At 43.1% G+C, this 24,491-nt stretch overlaps 3 protein-coding genes across 10 annotated transcripts in view; 1 reads left to right on the top strand and 2 right to left on the bottom strand.

Moving 5' to 3' along the window:
• LOC134031100 (disintegrin and metalloproteinase domain-containing protein 12) overlaps positions 1 to 6,686 on the bottom strand; it is a 106,273-nt gene extending 99,587 nt beyond the window's left edge. For both annotated transcript variants that reach the window (XM_062474599.1, XM_062474600.1), the window contains exon 1: positions 6,228 to 6,686. In XM_062474599.1, the coding sequence (XP_062330583.1) occupies positions 6,228 to 6,333 (106 nt within the window). In that variant the 5' untranslated portion in view covers positions 6,334 to 6,686. The remainder of the gene's footprint in view (positions 1 to 6,227) is intronic.
• Positions 6,687 to 8,001: 1,315 nt separating this feature from the next.
• c12h10orf90 (chromosome 12 C10orf90 homolog) lies at positions 8,002 to 22,097 on the bottom strand. Of its 5 annotated transcripts, none has more exons than XM_062475503.1 (12): positions 21,955 to 22,097; positions 21,019 to 21,779; positions 20,050 to 20,122; positions 18,138 to 18,229; positions 16,110 to 17,400; positions 14,796 to 14,951; positions 14,364 to 14,494; positions 14,020 to 14,191; positions 13,467 to 13,520; positions 13,080 to 13,143; positions 10,573 to 10,672; positions 8,002 to 9,110 (listed from the first exon to the last, which is right to left on the bottom strand). In XM_062475503.1, the coding sequence occupies exons 2-12, from the start codon at positions 21,613 to 21,615 to the stop codon at positions 9,072 to 9,074; spliced, it is 2,769 nt and encodes a 922-aa protein (XP_062331487.1). In that variant the 5' UTR covers positions 21,616 to 21,779; positions 21,955 to 22,097; the 3' UTR covers positions 8,002 to 9,071. The 5 variants fall into 5 exon arrangements, with proteins under 5 accessions (XP_062331487.1, XP_062331489.1, XP_062331488.1 ...); XM_062475505.1 differs by having other exon boundaries at positions 10,573 to 10,652; XM_062475504.1 differs by lacking the exon at positions 13,467 to 13,520.
• A 1,753-nt stretch (positions 22,098 to 23,850) lies between these two features.
• The window catches only part of dock1 (dedicator of cytokinesis 1), a 212,953-nt gene continuing 212,312 nt past the window's right edge, over positions 23,851 to 24,491 (top strand). For all 3 annotated transcript variants that reach the window (XR_009931847.1, XM_062474732.1, XM_062474731.1), the window contains exon 1: positions 23,851 to 24,024. Coding sequence is in view for 2 of the 3 variants with exons in the window: in XM_062474732.1 (XP_062330716.1) it covers positions 23,982 to 24,024 (43 nt within the window). In the remaining variant the exon portion in view is untranslated. The remainder of the gene's footprint in view (positions 24,025 to 24,491) is intronic.

The following is a 24,491-nucleotide window of genomic DNA, read 5'->3' as shown; positions in this document are numbered from 1 at the left end:
CATTTTTACGTATCTGTACTTTACTTAAGTAAAAATAATAGTGCATACTTTTTACTTTTACTCCATTACATTTTGCAGCTATTATCTACACTTTCACTCCACTACATTTCTACAATATGTGTTGTTACTCGTTACATTTTATGAACACAGTTTCGCCAAAATGTTGCCAACACAAAAATATGGATTGCGTTGCTGTTTTGGAAGTTTAAACCAATCAGGTGGCTCTATCAGCTCCAATGATAGCAGAGTGCGCGTTTGGCAGCAGCACTAGCGGTAGCCTTGCCTGTTTTGCCTAAACATTCAACAGACAGCCTGACTAACTGCCTATTCAACATGGATCCAGAGTCAGCCTCAACTGAGCCCTCTGATATGAGCCACCCTTGGCCCTATTTAAAAGACATGTTCGAGTTCAAAGGCCCCAAGAGTGACTCGTGGAGGTTTCAATACGTTTCCTGTCTCCCTCAAAAAAAGTTGTTAGACTTCAAGAATTCGCCTTATAATTTTAAGAAGCATGTCAAGGTAAGCGGAAATCTTGCTATGCTAAGTTAATGTCCCTGACTTTTGAATATTAATTTATATTTAATTTGGTTAATGACATGATATTATACTATTATCTAGCGAAATGCATTTTTTTTTTTTTTTACACGTTTCCAATTAAATAAAAGATTTAAAGATATAACATGTTGTCTTTATTGGTTGGCTTAATGGTATTAACTTTGCAGATAATCCCTGGTAGATAACTTGTCATCCGCAGAATTGTAAGTTAGAGTGTGAACAGTATTACAGGAGGTTAAGCACAATAAGTACACCAATCTTTCCAATAAACACATGTTGTTGCTTATAATTATTACTAGTAGTGACATCTGTAGAGGCATAAGTATTACCAGTAGCTATATCTGCATTTGTTATCAAAAAGGCACAGCATAGACATTGAGAGACAACCCATTGGGTGAGTACTTTTACTTTTAATACTTAAAGTAAATTTAAAGCTAAGTACTTTTTACTTAAGTAGAATTGTTGATGTAGTATTTTTACTTAGGGTACTTGTACTTTTACTTAAGTACCAAACTTACTTCCTCCACCACTGGAGGGGGGGGGGGGAGCACTGTGGGACAGGACACATTTGTAAGCCTGACCCGTCCACCGCCGATTTATACTTCTCCGTTTTTACGGAGACGGACACAGGGAACGCCCTCTCCGACGAGGAATTCCCTCTCCGAGCCCCTCGGAGAGCTCTACGTGCACCTCCTGATTTTCCTGACTATCCGTTTGTCCATCCGTCATTTTACGGATACCCCTTGGCTGTGATTGGTCCGTATTAAGAACCGCTTGCGTCAGGGGCGGGGGCGGGGTTGCCGTGATAAACAGGACAAACAGAATCCTTTGACCGCCATTAATGTACGTTTTTACAATTCATATTTCAGCTAAACAGTACATGTAAATCAGCATCTGAATTCAAATGTGACGAGAAGTGGGCAGTGTAGTTGCTGAAAATGTGCGTATTTTATTGATAAAACGGCTAATTTGTACATTTGCTCCGACTTCTCGATAACCTAGGTAAATAAACACTCGACGACGACTTACAAAAAAACGTTGCGCCACCTACTCTTCTGGCGGTGAATTGTTTTCAGCACCCACAGCCTTCGGAGTACTATAAATTCAACCAATCCGTCCGACTCCGTCCGTCCGCCTGTCCGTAACGGAGTCGGAGAAGTATAATTCGGCCTTTACACACACTCCACTCCAGGTGAAGGTGCCTCCAAGTGTATATCCTCACATCTGCGATGCTTGACTGGCACAACAAGCTCACACTTTGACTTACTTAGACTCCCTCAATTTCCAAAGCCCCTTTTCATGCAACTTTCCATTCTGGGGAAAAAAAGCATTTGGTTAAAGAATGAAGAACAACGCCTTTGGCGAGGGGAAAGAAAAATAATCTTTCAAGACAGCGTAAAAACAATTGTGTGTGTGTGAGAGAGAGAACGGCCCAATTGTGGGATGGGATTACAGTGTTGTTGGATGGAAGGAGAATACAAGTGTAAAGTTCATGGGTAGACCTTGGACAAGAAGTGTTTTGAAATGAAAACATGCAGATTCAATCAATGAAAAGGCAACTGAGTCCAGTATGAATTTGGAAACTGTTTCAAACTATTCAGTCTTTTTGGAAAAAAAAAGAAATGAATGCATTGGGAAGTGCACATTTCCTCATTAGAAAGTGCTAAATCTTCGATGCACAATGTAATAAAACACAAAAGAAATTGCAGCTAATCATGTAGAACAGACACAATTTCTCATACAGGAGAGGAGGGAAGTGGGGGGGGGGGGGCTTCAGTTAAAACCATGATTAAATCCTTGTTATCCAGTCAAATCTGGATTACTGTTTCCAACTGCAACAATATTCAACTATTTAATGAGAGAGATCTGGGTAGAGGTCTGGTGGAGCTTATCCTGGCCAATCTTCTTGCGTTGGCTGGTGGCGGGCATGCACATCACAAAACCCATTTGTCCTCCAACAGAGTGGTAACATGCTAATTCTAGAGAAATCCTATTTGGGAGCAGAATGACATCAGTTTAAGACACACCAAATGGCTGAATGATGTTGTAAAAATTGCTAATAACTGGCCAAACTGGAGAGATAAAACGCTCTGCTTCTTCACAGTTTCCTAGAAGGCTTGGGTGCTCGGGTCAAGGGGTGGCAGTAATTACACAGAGAAGGTGAAAAGTGTATGTTAATTCTGGCCTCCCTCCATGGTAAATACATCAGCCAGTTAGGGGACACTGTGTGAACTGCTTGGTGGTCGGTGCATAAAACGGTCAGACTGTAGTGACATCATAGTAACCACACATAACCCACAGTGCCCTCTGGCAGTGTCAAAAGTAGCAGTGGATCGTTCTGGGTTTTATTAGTCGTAGATTAATGTGAGGGTTCGCAGAGGGACAGATTTTGGGGTCCGAATGACAAGCCCACATGCAAGCATAGATCGGAGTGCAATGCTCCCTCTACTAGTCCATAGACATGTAATATCTAATCTCTTTTTCACACATGCACACAGTCACCTACCACCCCCAACTTTATTTAATTAAATTACTGTAACACTAGCATGATGTCAACAGAATAATTGGGTATGGAAAATGCATCGTCCTGCCACATTCATTTCCCTTGGGTCATGGCTGATTCCGAGAAGTGGGGCCTTAGAGAGCATCGCCCGTGATGGGTTACCTTTCCATTCCCCCACTCCCCTCTGCCGGTGCCATGCCTGCTGCCTTAGAACGCCAGGGTAGCTCGCCGCAAAAGGTCAGCATCAGTGAGCTTCTGGGAGAGCCCTGCTTATCTGGCCCTGATAATGGATTTTATGTACAGGCCTCTATGACGTCCCTCCGTCATGGAAGCACATGTCTGGCACACACTCAAAGTGAAAAACCTCCGGCTTTACTAGAAAGCGTAGGAGTGTGTGGTTGATGTGTGTGGTTGATAGGGGGAGGAGTGCACCGTCATACACCCCATATTTTTCTGTACAGTACATCTATGGTAGTGGTTGTGGTGACCATGTCACCACTTCAGTCTTGGTGGTGTTTAGAAGGTCAGGGTCATCTTTAAGGACAGGCTTTTAACCAAGTGGTTGATATTTGGTGTAATGTCACAATATCTTTTTCACCACAGTCTCTCTTGTTCAAGGCAGCTCTCTGTCCATGTTGCAAACCTAAAATCCATTCCAAAGTTAGTGAACCAAATGTTTATATCGGGGGGGGGGGGCACTAGTTCTGTCAGATGCAGCCTCTGAGGAGCTTGCTCTGGCTCTCTAGAAAACAGGCGAAAGGTAATCATAACCCTCTACAAGCTGTATTTCTCTCTCTCTCTTGTGCATGTCTCTCTCTTGCACATCAAGAATGTGCTGAAGGCTTGCCATGTCGTAGAAGTTGAGGTAATCCAGATCTGGACTGACACTGACCAAAGATAAAGTTGAGACAAGACTTTAACTGTAGACTGGGTTCAGCCTCGTCTGAACCGGCCGAGGGAAGAAGGCCCGAAAGGGAGGTCTGTGTTGAACAGACCTCTGACCTGTCTGGATTTGAGAGTGTGATGAGCAAAACCAGAGAAAGCATTAGGTTTCAGATAGCCTGTTAAAGTAGGGAGGGGGTTAGGGTCAAATAAGTCCAAGGCAGCTCCAGAGAACTTAGCGCAACACATGTAGGGGGGGTCAGTCAGCACAACTGCTGGCCAGCAATTCTGTTCTCTTGTACAGTATTAATATCCCAAAGTGGAGCAGCAACTGTCTGGTGAGATAATCCACCCTCATCTCAAATAACAGTCTGTCCTTGGTCTCACGTATCAATCTGCAGTCTGAAACAGGCCCTGAATGTCACTATCAACTTAACAGAAACTTCATGGGGGGGAAAGTCGCCAGCAACAAACAGTCTTTCATAGAGATGACACAGTTATTGTAGCAATACTAAAGCCCCAAAATAATGTATTTCTTCAGCTCTCGTTTGTTTCAGGCAGCAGGAACCGGATGGTTTCTCCTGAGGGCTCCAGGCGGAAAACCTCTGGTTGAAACAGCGCAGCTGGCTTGCAGATCCAGCGCCACACTAAGTGTGTCAGCCATCAGAGGAATCACTCACAACAAGTAATCCCAGCTAGGACAGAAACATGCATAAAAATACATTAAAGCTTGGTGAAGAACGTGCATAAAAAATGCATGCAAACATGACATGGCGTGGTTTCGGCCTTCTAAATCTACACAACCTTGAAATGTCTGACAGCGATCAGTGGTGGAAATAGATGCAGCTGTATGTATGCAGCTCATGAAAGGGAGCACTAATGATTTCCACTCAATTTTCTTTTTACGTGGAGTCAAGACATCAAGCTGTGTTCTCAGTGCTACATCAGATGGTTTTAATTTAGCCTCGTATGGGTGTTTATGAGCACCTGTTCACACCAGGTTTTCCCAAGGGCATTGTTCTCAATCACTCACTAATGACCCCCAACCTAGGTAACTACTTCCTATCTCTGCGAAGCCCAGTCTCTCACAATGGCCTTGATGATGTTTGATGATGATTTCTATTCCACGAGGGGGGGGGGGCTGTCTTTTCCTCCTAATGAACTGATGATGAATAGGTGAGGTATCATTACTGCTCAAGCTCTTTTTATGTCTCTGGTAAATTTGTTTGAGCTTTGACACATTCTCTGGAATCGTGTGACAGACATGACTGTGGTCAGGGCCGGCCCTAGCACATTTGGCGCTCTAGCGCGGTCAGACTGCCCCCCCCCCCCCCCCCCCCGAAAACGGAATTGCAACTTTCAAATGCTATTTTGCCCTGCAAGACTGCATTTCTTTCAAATAAACACAACAACGATCGCAACGATGAACAAACATTAAATGAAGAACAAAATCCCTGAGAAAATGTCACGTCTGTGCTGAACTACGCTCCGGCCACGCCCCCCTGTTCAAAGGTGCACACACGTTGCACGGTCACATTCACTCCCTCATCGCCTGCAAATAATGTTTTTTTAGTCTTCTTGAACACACACACTCTAACCAAACGCCTCACTGTGCTAACATGTTCTGATAACACCAAGGAGGTACGTACCCCTTCCGTTTTTGATTTTTGGCTCATTTTACCCGAATGTTGTTTTTTTATGTCAAAATATTGGTTGGAGATATATAAGGGGGCGCCACAAAAAAAAAAACGCCCAGCCAAAAAAAAAAAAAAAGACCGCCCCTGACTGTGGTGGCTGAGTGTTAAACAGAGATTAAGTCACTTGCAAGGCACCCCTTTGCTTTGTTCACTTAAGGTACTTAACATTGATGGGTCTGCACTACCTCTAAGAGAGACAATCATGTCTTGTAGTCATCTTTAAGTAATCTTGCGGTAAATGCTTACAGCCTACTGCAGCCTACAGAGCTAACTCTAATCACCCCAAGCTTATGTCTGAAGAGCTATGGGATGATAAAAGTATGAGGTGTTTAAACATACAACATCGTAAGATGTTTAAGACATTGTATTTTCCAAAGAAAAAAGAAAAAGAAGATTGAAACAAACAAAATCAATGAACTGGACAATGAATTCTGGGATCATATTCCACCACCTCCCAACTATGACATTTCATGTGACAGAGAATGCATGTCAATCAGGCAACAATGAATCATTTCCTTAATGAATAAAACAATGAAGGGACATGTTGTTTATTTTCTAAACAAATTCATAATCTGTGTTTTAACTCTTACCTTCAGTGGATTTGGAGCGAATAACATCACCGGCGCATTCTGGTATTGATAAAACATGAAGTGCTGTCAAAAACGCAAACTTCAAACTCCAGCACCGGTTGTTCATGTTGCCCGGCGAGGGATGGACAGACGATCCAAATGTATCACGGCAGCACAACCATAATATAGTTACAGTTGAACAGCTGATGTGCAAGACCCAAATGACTTCCTGAAATATGAGCGTGTAAGACCGTTGAAATCCTCAGAGCATGCTACTCCTTTCCAACTCTACTTATGGACTTCCGATTCAATAATGAAAAGAGCGGCGATTCAATTGTAACAATGCAAGAAATGGGCGAACTATGAGAAAAACGAAAGACACTATAGGAAGTGTAGTCGTCACTGACAATACATTGGTTTCAAAGCAATTACGGACGAAAGGAAATATTATTTTCTGCGAGTGACCATGTGCGTCGGTGAAGCATTCCTCAAGGTCCTAATGCCGCCTATACACCTTCCTATGCCTGCTTTACTGCAGCAAGAGAAACTGCCCACATGGTAAAGCAAATAGGATTTGAATAATGCATGTCTGCCATAACTTCTCTTCCAGCACGAGAGACTACAGAGGCATGTTTTATTCAGTTACAATATAAGGTATTTGAAAGTAATGGCTTAAGAGTTTGGTGTGGCATTATTTTAGAACATATGTCTACATCAGCCCAATGGTGTGAGACAGGAACTGCCAAGAACAAGGACTACACCCAAATCACAGATTATAATGACTATATTTTACTTCCATCAAATAGAGATTCGAACCTTAACCTGGGACATATTGGCCAGTTTAAGACTAAATCATTGGAGGATATATCGCATGCAAACCAGTGAATGGTTTGTGGTCATAATGGGCATGGTTTGTTCAGATAGTATGGCTTTTCTGGATGAATGTCTACAGTGTGCAATGGACCACATGGCTAACTATTTCGGAAGGGAAGGCAGGCTTGATCCTGCTGGAGAGAATCAAAGTAGTACAAAGAGTTTCCAGTCTCCCAACAGAAAGACCTTCACATGTCCAACGCCACACTCCGAGTTTGAAACTGGCAGCACAGTGGGCTAAAGGGCAGAGAAGAAGCAGAATGGTTCTGATCTGACTCCTTGATATCCCCAAGCTCATCAACGTCAGCATTAAAGATGAATAAGGCACAGTCTTTGGTATCATGTGTGCTGACAGCCTTTCTGAGTTGCAATAGGGGATGTGATTGAAACTGTGAACTTTTGCTCTTTGAAGCGGTTTTGGAAAGAGGTGAAGCGATGAAACCAGCAGCCAGTGTAATCTCACTACCACTCTGTCCACTTGTCACACATTTAGTTCCCCTTGATGACCTTTGACCTCAGGCACAACGTGGGTTAACCCTTGTCTTATCTTCGGGTCATTCTGACCCATCAGTCATTGTGACCCACCGTCGTATTGCGACAAATTTACCGCATACAAAAACAAAGTGAAGCATTTTCTTTTAACCGTTGGGCTGTCTCAGACCCCCCACATTGCAAAGATTAAAAGAAAATTATTTTTATTTGTTTTTGTATTGGGTAAAATTGGGCAAACACAACGATGGTTCGTTATGAACCTTTGGGTCATGTGACCCGAAGGCAGCACAAGGGTTAATGAGTTTTACTCCCTGTGAGTCTATGAGCGCAAGCATGTGACATACTCGAGACTAGCACACAGAATACAAACTTGTATTACTTGAATGCATTAATGTTTGAACATGTTGCAGTGTCTTTTAAAGCATGTTTAGTCACTGCTTGCGTAGCTCTTCAGTAAAATGAAATATATACATAATACTGGCAACATTTTGAACAGCAATTTATTATACTCTAACATTGACAGACAGAAAGACAGAAACAAGAAGATACGGTATATTAATTTAAATTGAGCAAACATGCTCCATAAAGATGGCCTAGAATGCAGACATCTGTTCAGAGATTTATTGAAAATATGTAATATTTATTAAAGAATTCAGGAAACATATTTTTTGGTGTATTGGCTTGTGTAACCTAAAATCATTTGAATAAATAAAAATCACCAATCTTAAATTTAGCTCTTAATGAAAACTCTTTCTAAACATAGGTAATCATGCACACACACACGCACACACGTACAAAAGGAAACTACATTCTTTCATCTCTTTATAGATGACATAATCCAGTTTCATGGATTAAAGCATCTTTTAAACATTTTATAACAATGGGAGAGCCAGCAACATGAATAAAAGCAGTAAAAACAGATACATTTCCATGTGGAATCTGACAGCAACACATTTACATCTGTTGTGGATAGCTTGTCCAATTAGCAGACCTAAATTATCAGAAAAGGTATTCTTTCTAACCAGTACTGATCATTAGCATGGACATCTCTGAGGTGTCAAATGCCTCCAACTCCTTAATAGATGGTACGGGAGGGATGTGGACCCCCTGCTTATCAGCTGCAAAATGGGTTTCAGTGAAGTGGTGAAGAACTATTGTGACAGAAACAACCAGTTAGGAAATATACAGACAGTAATTATGTTTATGGTTTGTCCAGAGCATAATCTAACTACCTTTATTTTGACTAAATCTGTCAGAGCTCGATTAGGACCAGCAGGAAGACAGTTTACTGGTTATCGTAACATGATATACATTTATTCGGTAAACTAAAGCTGGATTAAATAGAGATATATGTTTATTGTGTTGAATAATACTGTGGTTAGGCTGATCTTAGTGTTGCTCTTGATCAGTGCTCTGAGTTCATGTCAGGGTGATCTGATGGCGTGAAGCGGCCAGGTTACTGTATGTATCATACTGTAGGAAGTTCATGCCCAACGTTACTCAGTCATTGCCTCTTTGAAGAATCTGATCCAGGAGTTTCTGCAGAGAGTAAATTTCACAAACATAGAATGACTGGAGGTTAGCCATAGATCGCCACCCTGTCTACCGCAGTGCCCCTCAAGTCCCTCCAGAGTCCAGTCAGACTGGAAAACCAGGCCAGATCCTCTACTCTACCACTATCTGCCAGGCCCAGCTAGGAATCGATAGGACCGTGTATAGTACCTTCTAACCAGATACCCTGAAGCCACCATCTGGGAGTGTCTCAGCCACATCATTCAGGTTTCCAGTGTCCTGTATCAAGATATGTTAGAGCTGAGACATGGCCTGCTTCCCTGTGTTATCTCAGGCTGCAGCGGTGAGGGTGTGGCTGGAGTGTCCGCCTGTTCACCCGCTGGCCCGCCGGCCTGCTTGTGTGTGGGCTCTCTGTCTACAGCCGGACGAATGGGGGCACTGCTCTGGAGGCTGGGGCAGTGAAAGCTCTTTTGTCACAATCAGAACACTGACCTCATACACCAGAGCACAATGAAACTGTTCACAGTTTAGCCTTAACAAGGAACAGAGCGATGGAGGGAGAAAGACAAGAGAGAGTGAGAGAGGGAGTTGGGTTTGAAAGAGGAGGCAGGAGACCATAGTTTCTGACTAGATTCTATTTTTCCAGACAGAAGTCCTGAATTAATAACCATGCATAACCGTCTGACCAACATCATTTATTGTAACAGAATTAACTAAATAGTCCTGTAGATCTTTGCGAGAGCATACCTTAGCTCAGATAATCAGCCATTTGACTGTAGAAATGCTATTCACTGATAAAACATATCTCTGCCCAATATTTATCAGACACCAATTAACTGCCATGAAGCCCAGTGACAAATATACTTGCCCAATCATAAACTGCTGCTAAAAAGGAACTGAGAATTGTAATGCATGTCAATAGCACCCTCTAGTGGACTTTGATTCAATGTAAACCAGGAAGCTTTGGAAGTTCGAAAAGTTCCGGTGCACAGCATCACATAACTGCAAAGATATGGGATTTATAGCATTTCTCTAAAGCTTTATCTGAAAAAAATGCTCTTCTCATTTTGTGTCCATTAAGTTCCCTGAGTCTGAACTAAAACGACATATCCCTAGATTCAATTAACGGAGTGAATCCATGCATTAAACCATTATCTGACATTCATAAGTCCTTGGCGAGCAATATCCCACCCCTTATCCGTAAACCATCAAATGGTGTGCCGGTTTACTGTTTAACTGAGTTTGCAGGACAAATATATATGTCTGCTTACTTGTTTGTGGGGGGTCATGAACATTGTCATGGACATATTATGACAATGCACATGATACTTAGTGCCCTGAATAGCAGGTCAAACCGGAATAGTGTGCTACTTACTACACAAAACTCACTCTATAAATATTTAATATATTTCTTCTGTAAAATCAAATGTGTATACATGAAGGAGAACAGTGCAGAAGACAAAGAGAGGGAGTGTCATTCCGAAATTACCTTTTTGAACAGTTCAACTCTCTGTCTGTTGGTCTGGGAAATCACCCTCCTGTTCTCCTCCTCCTTTTTTCTCCTTACTTCTGGAAGGTTATTATAATTCCTGTCAGTAAACCAGGACATTTCAGTCACGTGGGCTGAAGGCCAAATAGATATCAGTATAGATAAATAGTTATCAGAGAATGACAATTCTTTGGCCATTGTTATCTGTATGAAAGCATACAAATCTGTCTATTTCAGCATTTAACACTCCTTTTCAGTTTCTCAGATGAAAAACTGTTTCATTATTTTTCACTAGATTGGAATGACACAAACATTGGAATGTAATGTACGCTTAGAAGTCATGAACAAGCATGAACACAATTTGAGTTACAGAACTATTTAAATAAAAAGCAGTCCCTATCTAAAGATCCAATCAATATACAAAATATTAGCCTTTTAGATTTCTTGAATTTCTTTTGGATGTTTCATACGCAAATGCAACGTCTCCGAATACGGAGATGTTGTATTGTTTAGGGTCCTTGCCACCACGAGACAAATCGGCATTGCAAATTGTAAATGTAGCTCAACTTGAATCGCCTTCTTTTGACAGAAAGTACTGCCGAACAACACTTTTTTGGTGTCGTCCGCAAACTTCAGAAGTTTGACTGACGGATGACTGGAGGTGCAACTGTTGGTGTACAGGGAGAAGAGCAGAGGGGAAAGGACGCAGCCCTGAGGTGATCCGGTGCTGATGGACCGGGAGTCAGAGACTTGTGTTCCCAGCTTAACGCACTGCTTCCTGTCAGACAGGAAGTCTATGATCCACCTGAAGGTGGAGTCGGGCACGTTCAGGTGGGAGAGCTTGTCCTGAAGCAGGGCGGGGATGATGGTGTTGAAGGCAGAATCCACAAACAGGATCCTGGCGTAGGATGCTGGGGAGTCCAGGTGCTGTAGGGTGAAGTGGAGGGCCATGTTAACGGCCTCCTCCACCGACCTGTTGGCTCTGTAGGCAAACTGCAGTGGGTCCAGGAAAGGGTCGGTGATGGATTTGAGGTGTGCCAGCACAAGGCGCTCAAAAGATGGACCATGGCATGGTCAGAGTGACCCAGTGCTGCACGAGGGACGGCGTGGTACGCTCTACTGACTGTAGTGTAGCAGTGATCCAGAGTGTTTTCTTCTGTGGTTGGGCATTTGATGAATTGTCTGTATTTAGGGAGTTCGTGGCTGAGATTACCTTTGTTAAAGTCTCCGAGTACGATAACAAGGGAATCCTGGTTTCCTCGCTCCACACTCAGAATCTGGTCGACGAGCATGCGTTGGGCCTCTTTAACCTGTGGACCCGGCGCCATGTAGACTCCGACCAAAATGAGTGACGCAAATTCTCTTGGCAGTATATAAAAAATTGTTCTATATCCGGAGAACAATGTTGCAGAATCACTGTCACATGTACACACCAGCCACTGTTGATGTAGAAACAAATACCACCGCCTTTGGTTTTGCCGGAGAGTGCAGTGTCCCGGTCAGCTCTCACGAGTTGAAAGCCTGCCAGATGCAATGCGGTGTCCGGGATCAAATCGCACAGCCATGTCTCCGTGAAGCACAAAACCGAAGATGAAAGAAAGTCTCTGTTTTTCACCATCAGTAGCTGAAGTTCGTCCATTTTATTGCACAGTGAACATACATTGGAGAGGAAAAAACTTGGAAGTACTGTTCGGATTCCACGTCTATGTAGCCGAACTAGCGCTCCCGCTCGCTTTCCCCTTCTTCGGCGTTTCACTGCATGGGCAAAGCGTACCGCGGCACTGGCTAGAATTCCCACTAAATCTGTCACTGGAAGCAGAAAAGTGGGAAATAAATCCACAGGAGTTGTAGTCCTGATGTTTAGAAGTACTTCTCTTTGTTAGAGAACCCCGGAAATCTTGGCAGAACACTGAATTAACAGACAAAACAAGACAAAACAGAGCGCACCTAGCAACCGAGGCAGCCATCATCGGCGCCAAATGGTAGCTAATGTGCTAGAAGTAGTTGGAGAGCTCACTGTCTGCTGTCTCTGGTGTCAATTTTTAGTCCTGTGTTACAGCTCAGGGGAACATTTCATTTATATGCAACTGTATGTTTCACTCATTGAACAAATAAATTCTAATTCTATACTGTTTTGTTTGGCTTGACGTAGCGTCCATTATCTGGGTTGTAGGTAGCTTACTTGAGAGAGGCGGCGCCTTCCAGCGAGGGGGCCAAGCTTCAGCTCCTTCAGGCGACACGCCCCCCCAGTCTCGAACAAAGACTGCTGATTTTCTTACGATTTCAAAGCCTAATTTAACATACTTGTCTGTGTTTTTATTTTAATTTGGATGGGTAGTTAACAACACATTATTCTGTGGTGTTGTGAACTTGAAACTCGTTTTTAATTCCACTTTACAGGATCTTTAAGGTTCGGCCGAAACCGAACCCCCGTCAACCCCGTGCTTTCTGAACAAATACAAAACGAATGCTCTGGTGTATAGTACTAACATGGATAGGCAACTCACCGCTTGGATCTAAGATGCATCTCTTTCCCAGTAATGGCTCTGTCTCTGGGTCTGAAAAGGTTATCTGGGAAACGCACACACATGCACACAAACAGTCAAGATGTACAACTGCACTCTCACTCTTCTTGAAGACTCATCAAAGAAATCTCACTTTACCAACACGGCTCAACTACCAGAGAAGATTGATCTGACTTTGATCAAGATGGTGCAACAGCGAAGTCATTTCAACCATGAAAATACACTTGCTTGAAACCGGGCACCAGTGTCTTACATCCATTCTCTACTATCTCATGTACACTCAATGGGCCTGAATTCTTTCAGATTAATGTTAATTGTTACCAGCAGGGGGCAGTCAATGCCATACAATCTGATATACTGAAGCCTCACAATTTCCATTAAACCTCCATACTCTGCTGGGAAATCTGTTCATCAGATAAAACACTGTGTAGAGACAGATAAACAACTCATCACATCTGAAGGTCACTACAATATTTCTACGGGATAGAGATGCCAGTCATTCTGAAGGTTACATATTTTTGTCAATAGCAGGATAGATTTGTAAGTGAAAGTCTGCAAGTGCACCAACTGTGGCTGCACATCTCATTTCTATTGTGTCATATACAGTCGGCGTTGTTTTAGTAAAATATGCAGAGCGCTCAATGTGTGTGTGTGTGTGTGTCTGTGTTTGTGTGCATGTGCTTGGCGTACTGCCATCACAGCTGCAAAGGGACAATGGCTGTCACAAAGAGAGAGTGAGAGACAGACAGAGAGAGATAAAAAGCTACACTGCAGAGAGATATTGAGAAAGGTGCATATGAGATAGACATAGAAAAAGAGAGAGAGAGAAAGAGAAAGTGAGTGTGAGAGAGAGAGACAGAGAAAGAGAGAGAGAGAGACAGAGAAAGAGAGAGAGAGAGAGATAAAGTGAGAGATGGGTTACCACTCTGAGGATTGGACCTGGTGCAGTGTCCTCTCTTTTGCCTGAGCGCATTCTCTGGCTGTGGGTCTGAAGAGTCCTGGAGCTCCCTCCTCTCCTGGGCCCGTCTCCCCAGCTCCCTCAGCCTTCCCTGGGAGCGACTGATGAAGTCAGGTCTGGACAGCTCCAGAGCTTCCTGCCAGAAGCACAGACATTAGCCCAATGAGACAGCGCAACAGCCCTGGGCCAGGGACAGACCCCCTGCAAAACTCCACAGCCTCGGATGGACACGCTGCCGGACTCTTCCATGTGGTGAAGACAATTTCATCATAGAGTTTCATGAACGCTGACACTTCTGGGGAACTTACCCGGAGAGAAAGGGCTTTGGCTGGGCTGTTTATAGGTGTGTCGAGGCGTGAAGGGATTGGAGCAACACCAGGATCTTGTTGGACCATGTTGTGATTGGTCCTCTGGTTTTCACAGGTAGCTACACCCCTCACTATGGAAATAAATTAAAGAAGGAGCTTGTTAGGCATGTGCAGTCACAATTTTCCCATCAGTGCTCCTGAAGGTACATCAATGCATCACCAACGTCTGTCATGCCCCTTAACTTATAACTTCTAATAAAAACCCTAGAAACACAAAGAAAGCCCTTTACCCTAGCATTCAGTTCTGACATCACTTCACACTCGTGATATTTGGAAAGTTCTCTGTTTTTGGTTAATTGTCTTAAAGATCCATACTTGATGGATGAGTAATGAGAAACTCATTACCTACTAGCTAAGAAAGGGTAATAATACCGAGTATATTTCCCAAGGGCGATGAGTTTGATTCCTTTGCAGAAATGCCATTTGGTGTTGTTTTCTTGCTCAGTTGTCTTTGGAGTTTTATATTGGCTATGACAGCGGCGGCATTGAGGGCGATGATATGCTCCGGAGACTGCTGTGACCTGGGTTCTGAGACAGTCACGTTTGTTACACACTGTGGACTGTGGGGGTTGAGAACACAAAAAAAGCTTTTGTGGGAAAGGATGAGTCCATAGAGACTCCAAACAACAGAATTAAAAATGAAATCAGCAAAATGATAGGGAGATGGTGGATGTTGTCTTCCGAGACGGAGAACCTGCTGTACAAGACACTATGCATGACATGTCTGATGCTGTCATATAGCTTTTCTTACCAAACGATGACTGAGCAACTCCTTATGAAGACAACAGGATGACTAAACAACTCACAAACCATCTGGAAACTTCAGCTGAGAAACACAGTTCACCTGCCACCTTTTGCAACTCGACCAATATCAAATATTTACTTTAGATAATGTGCCCGGCAGCTTTAGTAACTAAATTATTACTGTAATAAGCACGATTAAAGATTAATTAAGAATTTCATGCACAGCTGCGACATCACAAATAAGCAAACATGAACACAGCAGATACTTCTTATGTCCTATAACTTATTCAAGTTAATGGATTGCTTTTGTAACTTTTGGATGTTTTGAAAATTATCAGTTTAAAACCCAGTTAGAGTTGAAACTGAAATTGAGGACTTGTGCTTAAAAATAGGCATTGTTCAATAGGTTTATCACTAGGAGTGGAGGAGAGAACAGATTTTTATTCTGAGTTCCCTCTACATTTCTAGCAGCGCTTGATTCCCCTGGAAGCCCTGATGCTGCCTGGGAAAGCTGGCTGGGAATAGATTATGCATGCAAAACGATGTGTGGGAAAATGAAAGAAGGTGAAAATGAGAGATGGGGTGGTAGAGAGAAAGAGAGAGAATGCAAGAGAGTGAGAATCTGTAGGCGGCGGCCCCCGCTTACAGTTGGTGTTATTTGACAATGAGCTGCCAAAGCAGATATCCAATGAAAGGCCCTGGTGAAGAGAAAGGAGTCCTCCCAATACAATACAATAATACCTATCAATTATACATCAAACGTGAAAGACCAAATAAAACCCAAGTTCAGTGCCAGCATTCAGAAGTGTGGATACCTACAAAGCCACACACACACACAGAAATATCTTTAAAGAGAAACTGTACACTCAGAACCTCTTGAAGATCAGAGAAAGCGATGCTTGTGTGTTGACAGTAGACTGGTGCAGTGAGACTCTACTGTACCTGGGGCCTGGATGAGAGTGAGTGGAGGGGGTTGGCTTCTTACTTCTGCCTGGAGTTTCTGTTGTTGCTGTGGAGCTGTTGCTGTCTCTGCCACTGGGTGACCTGTGTTGCTAAATGCTGTCCCTGCACTGATAGGGAATCCAAAGGCAGCATGTGTGTCCAGTCCAATGGCAGTGTCTTTGACAGAGTCAATATGCATCTCTCCAGGAAGTTCCACGCTCCATTTCCTGGGTGGAGCCTGTGTGCCAATCATCTCCGGGCTGGGTTCACTGTGTCCAAACATGCCGGCGTAGCAGCTTACAGGTCTCCTGGCCTTCACTGACCTCTCCCTGTTCACCTTCTCTGTGGACGTGTTGTTGGTGGAGGAGCCGCTGACGTACAGACACAGGGTAGACCTGTGGAGGGTGGATCCACTCTCTGGCTCTCTTGGGTAAACTGTAGTGGCCCTGTTTGGGCTTGAAGAAGAGTTTGTACTTTCTGGAGAATGTTCTAGATGTTTATAAAAGGGTGTTTCATTGTGGTCTGGAGACTCTAATGAGCCTTGTTGCCAGAGGCTGTTTTCCCTGTACACCCCCTCTGTGTAACTGTGCCTGTACTCAGCCTGCCTACTCCCCAACCCCCCCTGGCCAGCACTGTAGCTCTCCCTGTGCTCAGTCACTTTAATGATGGTGGCCTTCCTCCTTCTCACCACCACTTCACAGCTGTGGCCCCTCTGAGGCTCACAGGAGACAGAGGTTCTGGGGCCCTGGGGCCCATTCAAAAGAACGACAGGGGAGCACGGATTCATCCTGTGCTCTGCCACCTTGACTATGCTGGCCTGCCTGAGGGTGGTGTGGTCAGGCGAGAGGGGCTCTGAGGGAACGGGGGCCCGAGGACGAGATGACGAAGAGTGGAAGCTAGGCTGCTCACCAGGGCTGGAGGGGCGACTGGATCCAGGAAGGCTGGATGTCCTGGTCACCTTCCTGGAGGAGATGGTGATGGAGGAGAAGCTGGTAGACTTTGGGACAAGAGCTGTCCCAGCAGAGGGGGTCTGTGTGTGTGAGAGTGTGTGAGGGTTGAGGAGGCTCACTGCTCTGTGAGTAGGGGCAGTTGTTCCGCACGGTTCTCCACTTGTCGTTCTGTGCAGAGGCCTTTTGCTGTTGGATTCTGGTTCAGTCCGACTGTAATGGTCATTCGGTTGAGTCCCACCACTAATGGGTGATGTCCTATTAATGGTCCAACCCCTCCTTAAAGCCTGCCAACTAAGCAGCCTGTTCCCCTCTGCTGAGGTGCGACATTCCTTGTCAGAGACCTTTGTGGGAAGAGATGACAAGAGACAGTATACAAAAATATAAAAAAAAACATTAATATCTAGAAACATTTCTACTATTTTTATTGTAATAGTTCACACTCGTGTCAACATCTTGCTTTATGAAGGACCGCTTCAGTAGTGACTCGGCCATGTTGTCCTTCCATTCTGCCTCTGTGTTTTCCTGTCATATTACTGTCTCTCTATGCACGATGCAGTCATGCCCCACTAGCAAGCAGCCGCAGTGGTTTCAGCCTCCACAGCCAGCGCACAGCGTGACTTCAAACCCCAAACCTTCCTCTGAATAGCAATGAGACAGTATATAGAATATCTAGTCTGCAGGTGGGAGGGGGAGACCAGAAGCCTGAACCAACAGTGGTTTCTACAAAAGTTTATTGAGGAGAAACTGTAAAACGGATACAGTATCTTCTGTTTCTCTGCTCTGTTACAAGGTTTATACCACAGTACACACACAGCCAGTGTAAGCAGACATTTGTATGCTCTGCTTTCTGATCAAATCCAAAACGAATGCTCTGGTGTATGGTACTAACACGGATAGGCAAATTAAGTATAAAATAGAAAGGGGTCTTAATGAATTACATGATTTTTTCCTTCCTGTGTTTATGGAAAACAAACTGCCTGTGTCTAACTAGCTAATTACATTATTACAACTGTGCTTGTTGCCTGCTTCCGAAGATCACGTTAAAAACAACAAAATATCATGTCACAATGTAATTTACCTGTTGATCAGTGTGAGATTCTTGATCTGGGAGACACCATGTCCTCACACTCATAGGATTTGGTCTTGCTTGACTCCTCTCTTCTGCTCCGTCTGTGTATATATAAAAAAAAAACTGTAGCTTGCTTTAAGACAGACACATAAACTCACACTCCCACAAACACACAAGCACACATTCCTATTTCCGTGTGGAGTGTTGACATTGTCAATAACTTATGTTGGCACAGGGCAGGGACTCTCCCAGCAGAAAGGGCCACTCCAGTAGCACTCATGGAAAGACTGCAGATTTCTCTGCCCATCTACTTGTCTGCTTGTCTGTCTGTCTGCCTGTCGGTCTCTCTAGCTGTTGGTCTGTCCAAACCTCCATCCGTCCGTCTGTCATTTAATCCTGATAAACCACTAAATGTGAAATTCACGGCAACCTGCAGTTACCATGGTGATGTGCAGTCAAGTTGGGGGTAACACTTGAAGACTTGTGCAAATCTGACACACTGGCAGAAACTGCTTGGTACAGTTTTATGTGGTGGGTATATCGCTGGTTGAGACAGTTAAAGGAATTCTAGGTTACAATGTAGAATGTCAGAACTCTGTTCTACTATCAAGAAACTGCTGAAGGAAGGCAGGTGACATGAAATTTAGACCAATTTACTAAATGAATGAATACCTGATCTACTGAACATGGTTAACATGACAGAAGCCTGATACTGGAAAGTGGGTGAACAGCTATTGATAATGCATATTTTCTATATTACCAATCATATATTCTGTAGGCTCTCCTGAGGTCCTTTGTTTACCACAAGAAGAAAGCACTAGTTTAATGATGACTGTGACTAAAACCTGAAATACTGAATTTCCTGGTTGATTTAATAAATATGTGGATGTATCTTTCAATGGTGTTTGATTTGATTTCACAGCACAGGGCCCTGTAACATGTGAGAGATGTATGACTTAACCCTTTCCTAACCCTAACCCTCTCCAAGAGTTTGCTCAGTAGGCCTCTCATCAACACGTTCAACTCTCTCCAGACCCCAAGGCCTTATGTTGTCAGACATGTCCAATGAAGCATGTACAATCATGCTATGTTCATCTTCTTGGAGCTACTTCCACACATGCATATTCATAGCTCCCCACCTGATTGACGGAAATGCAGAAGCATTTCTGGGACTTCATTACAATAAGAAGCATCATATTCATGAGACTCGAGTGTCTGTACAATGAATATGGTGTTCATGTGACAAATGTTTCTCTGAAACAAGCTGAAAGGGAATTAGAATGGTCCGCTTTTAAATGGTAGATCATTGACGGTTCATTTGAAATCAGAAAAATATAACCAGTCATGTTGGTTTTAAACTGCTATACAGTCTACTCTGGGCCAAGACTTGGATTTGTTTTGTTTTTAAACTCTCCTGTTCTGTTTAGTTCTAGATTGCTATAATTTGGGTTAACAGCCAAAACCCTACCATGACAATCAATGTGTGAACAAGAAGTGAGGTTGAAAAGAGCAGGATTGAAATATCTGGAGAAAAGATGCCTGTTGTCAAAGAATAGCTTCGAAGGACTTCTCTCTCATTTACTCAGCAATCCCCCTTGCCTTTCTCTCCTTCCTTTATGCTCTTAATCTTACAGTGTCCATTTCTGCTAAACATCATTCTCTCTGATATTACGTAAAGCAGATGGAACGGGCTCTATTTGAAAAGCATTTTTTAGGGGGATTGTCTTTCATCTCTGGGAGGACAGGGACCAACTCTTTAGGTTTTGTTTGTGAAGGCCATTCCAACACATTGGCAAGTCGGTTCTGAAGTGAATACCCAAGCCATCTCTACAGCTATTTTAGTTGTTTTTGCTATGCGTGTAGTCTCTTAGCAAAAAGAAAGCAAGTTAGTAGTGTCTGGACTTTGCTGAACCTCACGTACCCATGTGTCTGAAGCCATTCTCTTTGCCAGGATTCTTCAAGAAGGTTGGGGTGATGGGTTGTTTTAATTTCAGCTGGAAAACGGAACAAACGGAAAGCAGAGAAATGATACTTTACTCCAAGGAAATAACCTTAACATAAAAAAGGATTGTGATTTTCCCCCACCCCCAAAACATTTTTTTCTCACCTTTTTGTACACAAAATATATTGAGTTTCAAAAGAACTTCAGACCAACTTGCAAATGAGCATCTAAGTAAATCTAAAGTCCATGACATAGGTCACATAGGGTATCTCCCATGAGACAAGGACTAATGATGTATGTATATGCTGTCGGGCCTCACCGCAGAGAATGCTGGACTTGTGACAAGAAGTTAATTTAAAAGATGTATTTCAGTACAGCTTTTGGTAAACAGTCATTGACTTTGCTCTTGATTTGGGCACGGACAATCAAAGAGAGCTAAGCTCTGTCTCTTCGTTTGCTCCACATTGGTCGTAAACCTGTTGAGAAGGCACTGAGATTCTGCAGAGTAAGCAGTTTTTAGACAGTGCCAGAGCCTGGCCTCCTCCACGGGTATGTGGTAGTGTTGACTACTAATGGCTCTCAGTGGTGTCTTTGTTAGTGTCTGCCTTCCGTGGCACCATTCACCAACAGCTCCATCACTCTGTATTTTACCCTGAGGTCCTGAGCTCTCTCTTTCTGTCTCTCCTTCCTCTCTCTTTCTCTGTCTAGCATCATAATCGGAATGGCTAACAGGAATCCAGTGCCAATGTTGTAAATCAGACTTGAGTTGTATATTTGAGATATTCCACTGCACAGCCCAAGAACAGAGATTTTGAGCCATTCATCTGTTCACAGGCCATTCTATGACAACAATATTCAAGTACTGCTCCAAAATTATTTATACCAGATAAACATATGTTCTCAACACATGCTACAGGTCCTAACAGCCTCGGAAGCAGCAGGTCTTACCTGGCTGATAGGGTTCTCCAGGTAAGAGTTTTGGCCAGGAGAATCCGCCACTGTGATGTTCCTTTGGATTGGCAGCCAGCCTATTCTAACTGGGGCAAGAGAGCTGAGTTTGGCCTGCTCTTTCCCAGGGGCCTGCTTGATAGAAGCTTTTTCCCAACTCCTTCGACGCTCTGGATTGTGGAACAGTTCATCTTTGAGGGAGCCCTGGCTGCCTGCTGGTGAAATATCACACATGATGGGGACCCCACGTGAAGAGAGATTCCCACTGTTCATGTTGGGAAGACCCTGATGTGATGATTGTGGGAAAGATCCAACTTGCTCAGTGGAAAGGCTCGGCAGGGATGCATTTTTGTTGTAAAAAGGTCCCATTTGATCACAGGCTGGGCCTCCAGAATGGCCCCACTGCATCCTCTCCAGCTGCTGCATCCAAGCGTCCTTCTGGACTCCTTCAATGGCGCTCTGGGGCCGGGGGACATGCCGGGTCGGGGTGCTACAGGGGACCACCTCAGACTTCAGGCCCTCCCAGTAGGTCTCATCCCCTGAGCTCCTCCAGCCAGCAGCTCTGCGCAGGTGGCCAGCTGGCCTTCGGACAGCCATTCTGCTGGTCTCAGGTAACCACAAAGAAGCTCTCCGGTTTCAACCCCGAGGCAGAGGACCTTTATTATCAGTATTAATGAAAATGACTCCCCTGGTTACTGAGAGGCATGCCAGAAATGCATTTGTCAGGAAATCCAGCCAAGTCAGACTTTCAACTAAATGAACTAAAAAACAAGCATAACAGTTTCATCATTAGAAAATTCTCAAATGTAATAGCAACAAAAAGTAGATCAGCAGTGGCTACCTTCTTTCTTTGAGACTGCAATCCCACATTATAAAAAGGAGGGCTGAAATCTTAGAAAATTCCACAGCAAAACTTTTAAATACTTTTAAATGTACCTTTATATCCTTCGAAGGTGTCCTTGTTGTCACAGTTAAAGATATATAATTTCTGCTAGGTCTTAAGAAGAAAGAGGTGCTACTGGTCCTGTCTCCAGTCAGCCATGTGTGACAGTGTGGGATGGTTTGACCAAACAAAAGAGTTACTGAGGAGAGGAACAAGCATCCAATAGCAGGAGAAGAGAGAAGGAGAGAGAGACAGAGGGAGAGAAATATACACAGAGAGACAGGGAGAGAAATGAATACAAAAATAAAAACAACAGCTCCAACTTTACAAAAGACATATAGGTTTTTCATCTATTGATGATTTTACCTACAAGTTCACAGACACAAAATTCAGGGACACATAAGAGATACATACTGTATGATGTATCAAAACAAACCAACTTACCACTTTGTCACTCAAAACATGTAATGGATCACAATTCATTCATGATCTTTACATATTTTCAAAACCCCACAGAATTCTCTCATGATTTATACTTTAGACTTCTTCTTCTTTGCCATTGTCCCAGATCTCCAGATAAGACTGCTTTTTTCCCCTGGGTCTCGTGGTTGGTGCTTGATGAAGCACCCCTGTCCTCCAGCTCTCTATCCCTTCCATGTGATTCCTCAAAGACAGCCTGATGAACGGGCTCCAAGGCTGACTGGCTGTGAAATGTTGTCCCAAGACTTTTTTGTGACTTCATAATATATCTACAGGCAATGTTCAGCGATATTCAATGCTTCAGTTGTTATTTGTAACTAAGTAAATAGTCTGTCTTAAATGTTTTGATTGCCTCTTTAAGGTCAGATAATACAAGTGGCTTTGTAATGCTCTGGGTCTAGAAAAGAGTAATTCTCCTCTTATGTCTATTTTTACATTTAACACTTAGCCCACCATTGTATTTTAAAGGCTTGGTTAATAATTATTCTAAATAACGAAATAAAAATATACCTGCCATGGAATCTATGTAAAATGATGCTAACAATTTCACCTTTCATGTGGCAAAAAAAAAATTACCCTTTTGGTGGGTAATCTTTCAATCTTGAACTGGATGAGCTGCAATGCCCTCTGCTGGAGTAATCTTTAACCACTTTCTACTTTTTTCTTCTTCAGCAAAGCTATTTGAAACGGTTGCAGTAAGCAACAAAATATTGGGATTCTAAGTTATGGGGGAAAGTTTTCTCTGCCAAGTTATTAAGGATGGCATTTTTTAGATGAACTTAAATAAACATGAGCAGGTTCATTGGTGTGCACTGGCCGGGTGTATCTCTTTGATGTTGCTCAAGTGCTTTGAGGGACAACCCTGCCTCAGATCAACATTCCACAACTCAAAACATGAGGGTACCTCAGCTCATCATTAAAGGGTTTAGGGAAAATGATGTCAACGGAGGTTGACACACTGGAGAATGTGTGTGTGTGTGTGTATGACTGACAGAGAAGAGAGAGAACTGCTAGAAATAATCAATTGCTTGAGTAACCTGCCAAACAGATTTTGTCTATCGATACTTTAATCAAGGAACGGATTATCCTTTATATCTTAATGCACAACATCCCTTGGTTTCTCAATAGGTGGCAACAAAACACGTCTTATTTTAGGCTATATTTTGTTGAAAAATTCAGTAAACCTTTACTGATCAAATATTGAGGGTTTAAGTTGGTTGAGGGGCATATGAGCGTATGTGAAGCCCTCTGTGACATTGCTTGTAAAAAGGGCTATAAAAATACATTTGTATTTGATCTTGAAATAATAAATGTTCCAACACAGTTGAAAACAAAAACAGATAATAAATGCACAATGTCTTCACTTGAGTGTTATTAAACAAATTGGAATTAAATTATATAGTCCATGGCCAGCTACATCACAACAAAAAAGTTTTGTGTCGTGTTGAATTTGTACCCCCTTGTGGAGCATCCTGTCAGTGGTTGAAAATGGCCGTCCGATGTGGCTCTCTTTACTCACAGTAAGAACAAAAAGTGTGAAGAAAACGGAGGAATAATATTTTATAGCCACTGCACTGGGAAAGGTTTTACGTAATTGAGAATGTCTCGGTGGGTACCTACCAAAAAAGAAAAGTATGGTGTTGGTAAGTAAGAAACTTTTCATGCTTTCTCGTTAGCTTTTCCATGCTACTTCACATCAGATTGGACAAGTTAGGGAATAATGGTTGTGATACGTCCTAAATCCTAGTGCTTGGTAGGTTGTCTTCATTCCAACAGTATTCGCTTAAATCACGTATTGTTTTGTTGTTTATGTTCCTGAAGATTGTGACTGGGATACGATTAATATATCGTTGAAACAGGTTTGTCAACTTGTTTGCATGAAGGCGAAGTAAGGAATCCCTGCCTTTTGTGAGTGTAGCCAGAGTACTGTGTGCATTGGGAATTGTCAAAGGCGCGCCTAGTTGCAACAGTGTTTCCTGTGGTGGGGCCTGCCTAAACTAGAAATCGTGGGATAGACTTGTTACTGCCCGTTTTGAGAGGTCGAACACGCCTTCTAGACTAGACCTACAGAACTTGACACTGACCAAAATTTTTTGCAGACTGACAGGAC

The sequence above is a fragment of the Osmerus eperlanus genome, chromosome 12 (genome assembly GCF_963692335.1).
Source record: "Osmerus eperlanus chromosome 12, fOsmEpe2.1, whole genome shotgun sequence".
Classification (NCBI taxonomy): Eukaryota; Metazoa; Chordata; class Actinopteri; order Osmeriformes; family Osmeridae; genus Osmerus; species Osmerus eperlanus.
The sequence above is the reverse complement of the archived record's forward strand: the minus strand, read 5'-3'. Positions and strand labels throughout refer to the sequence as shown.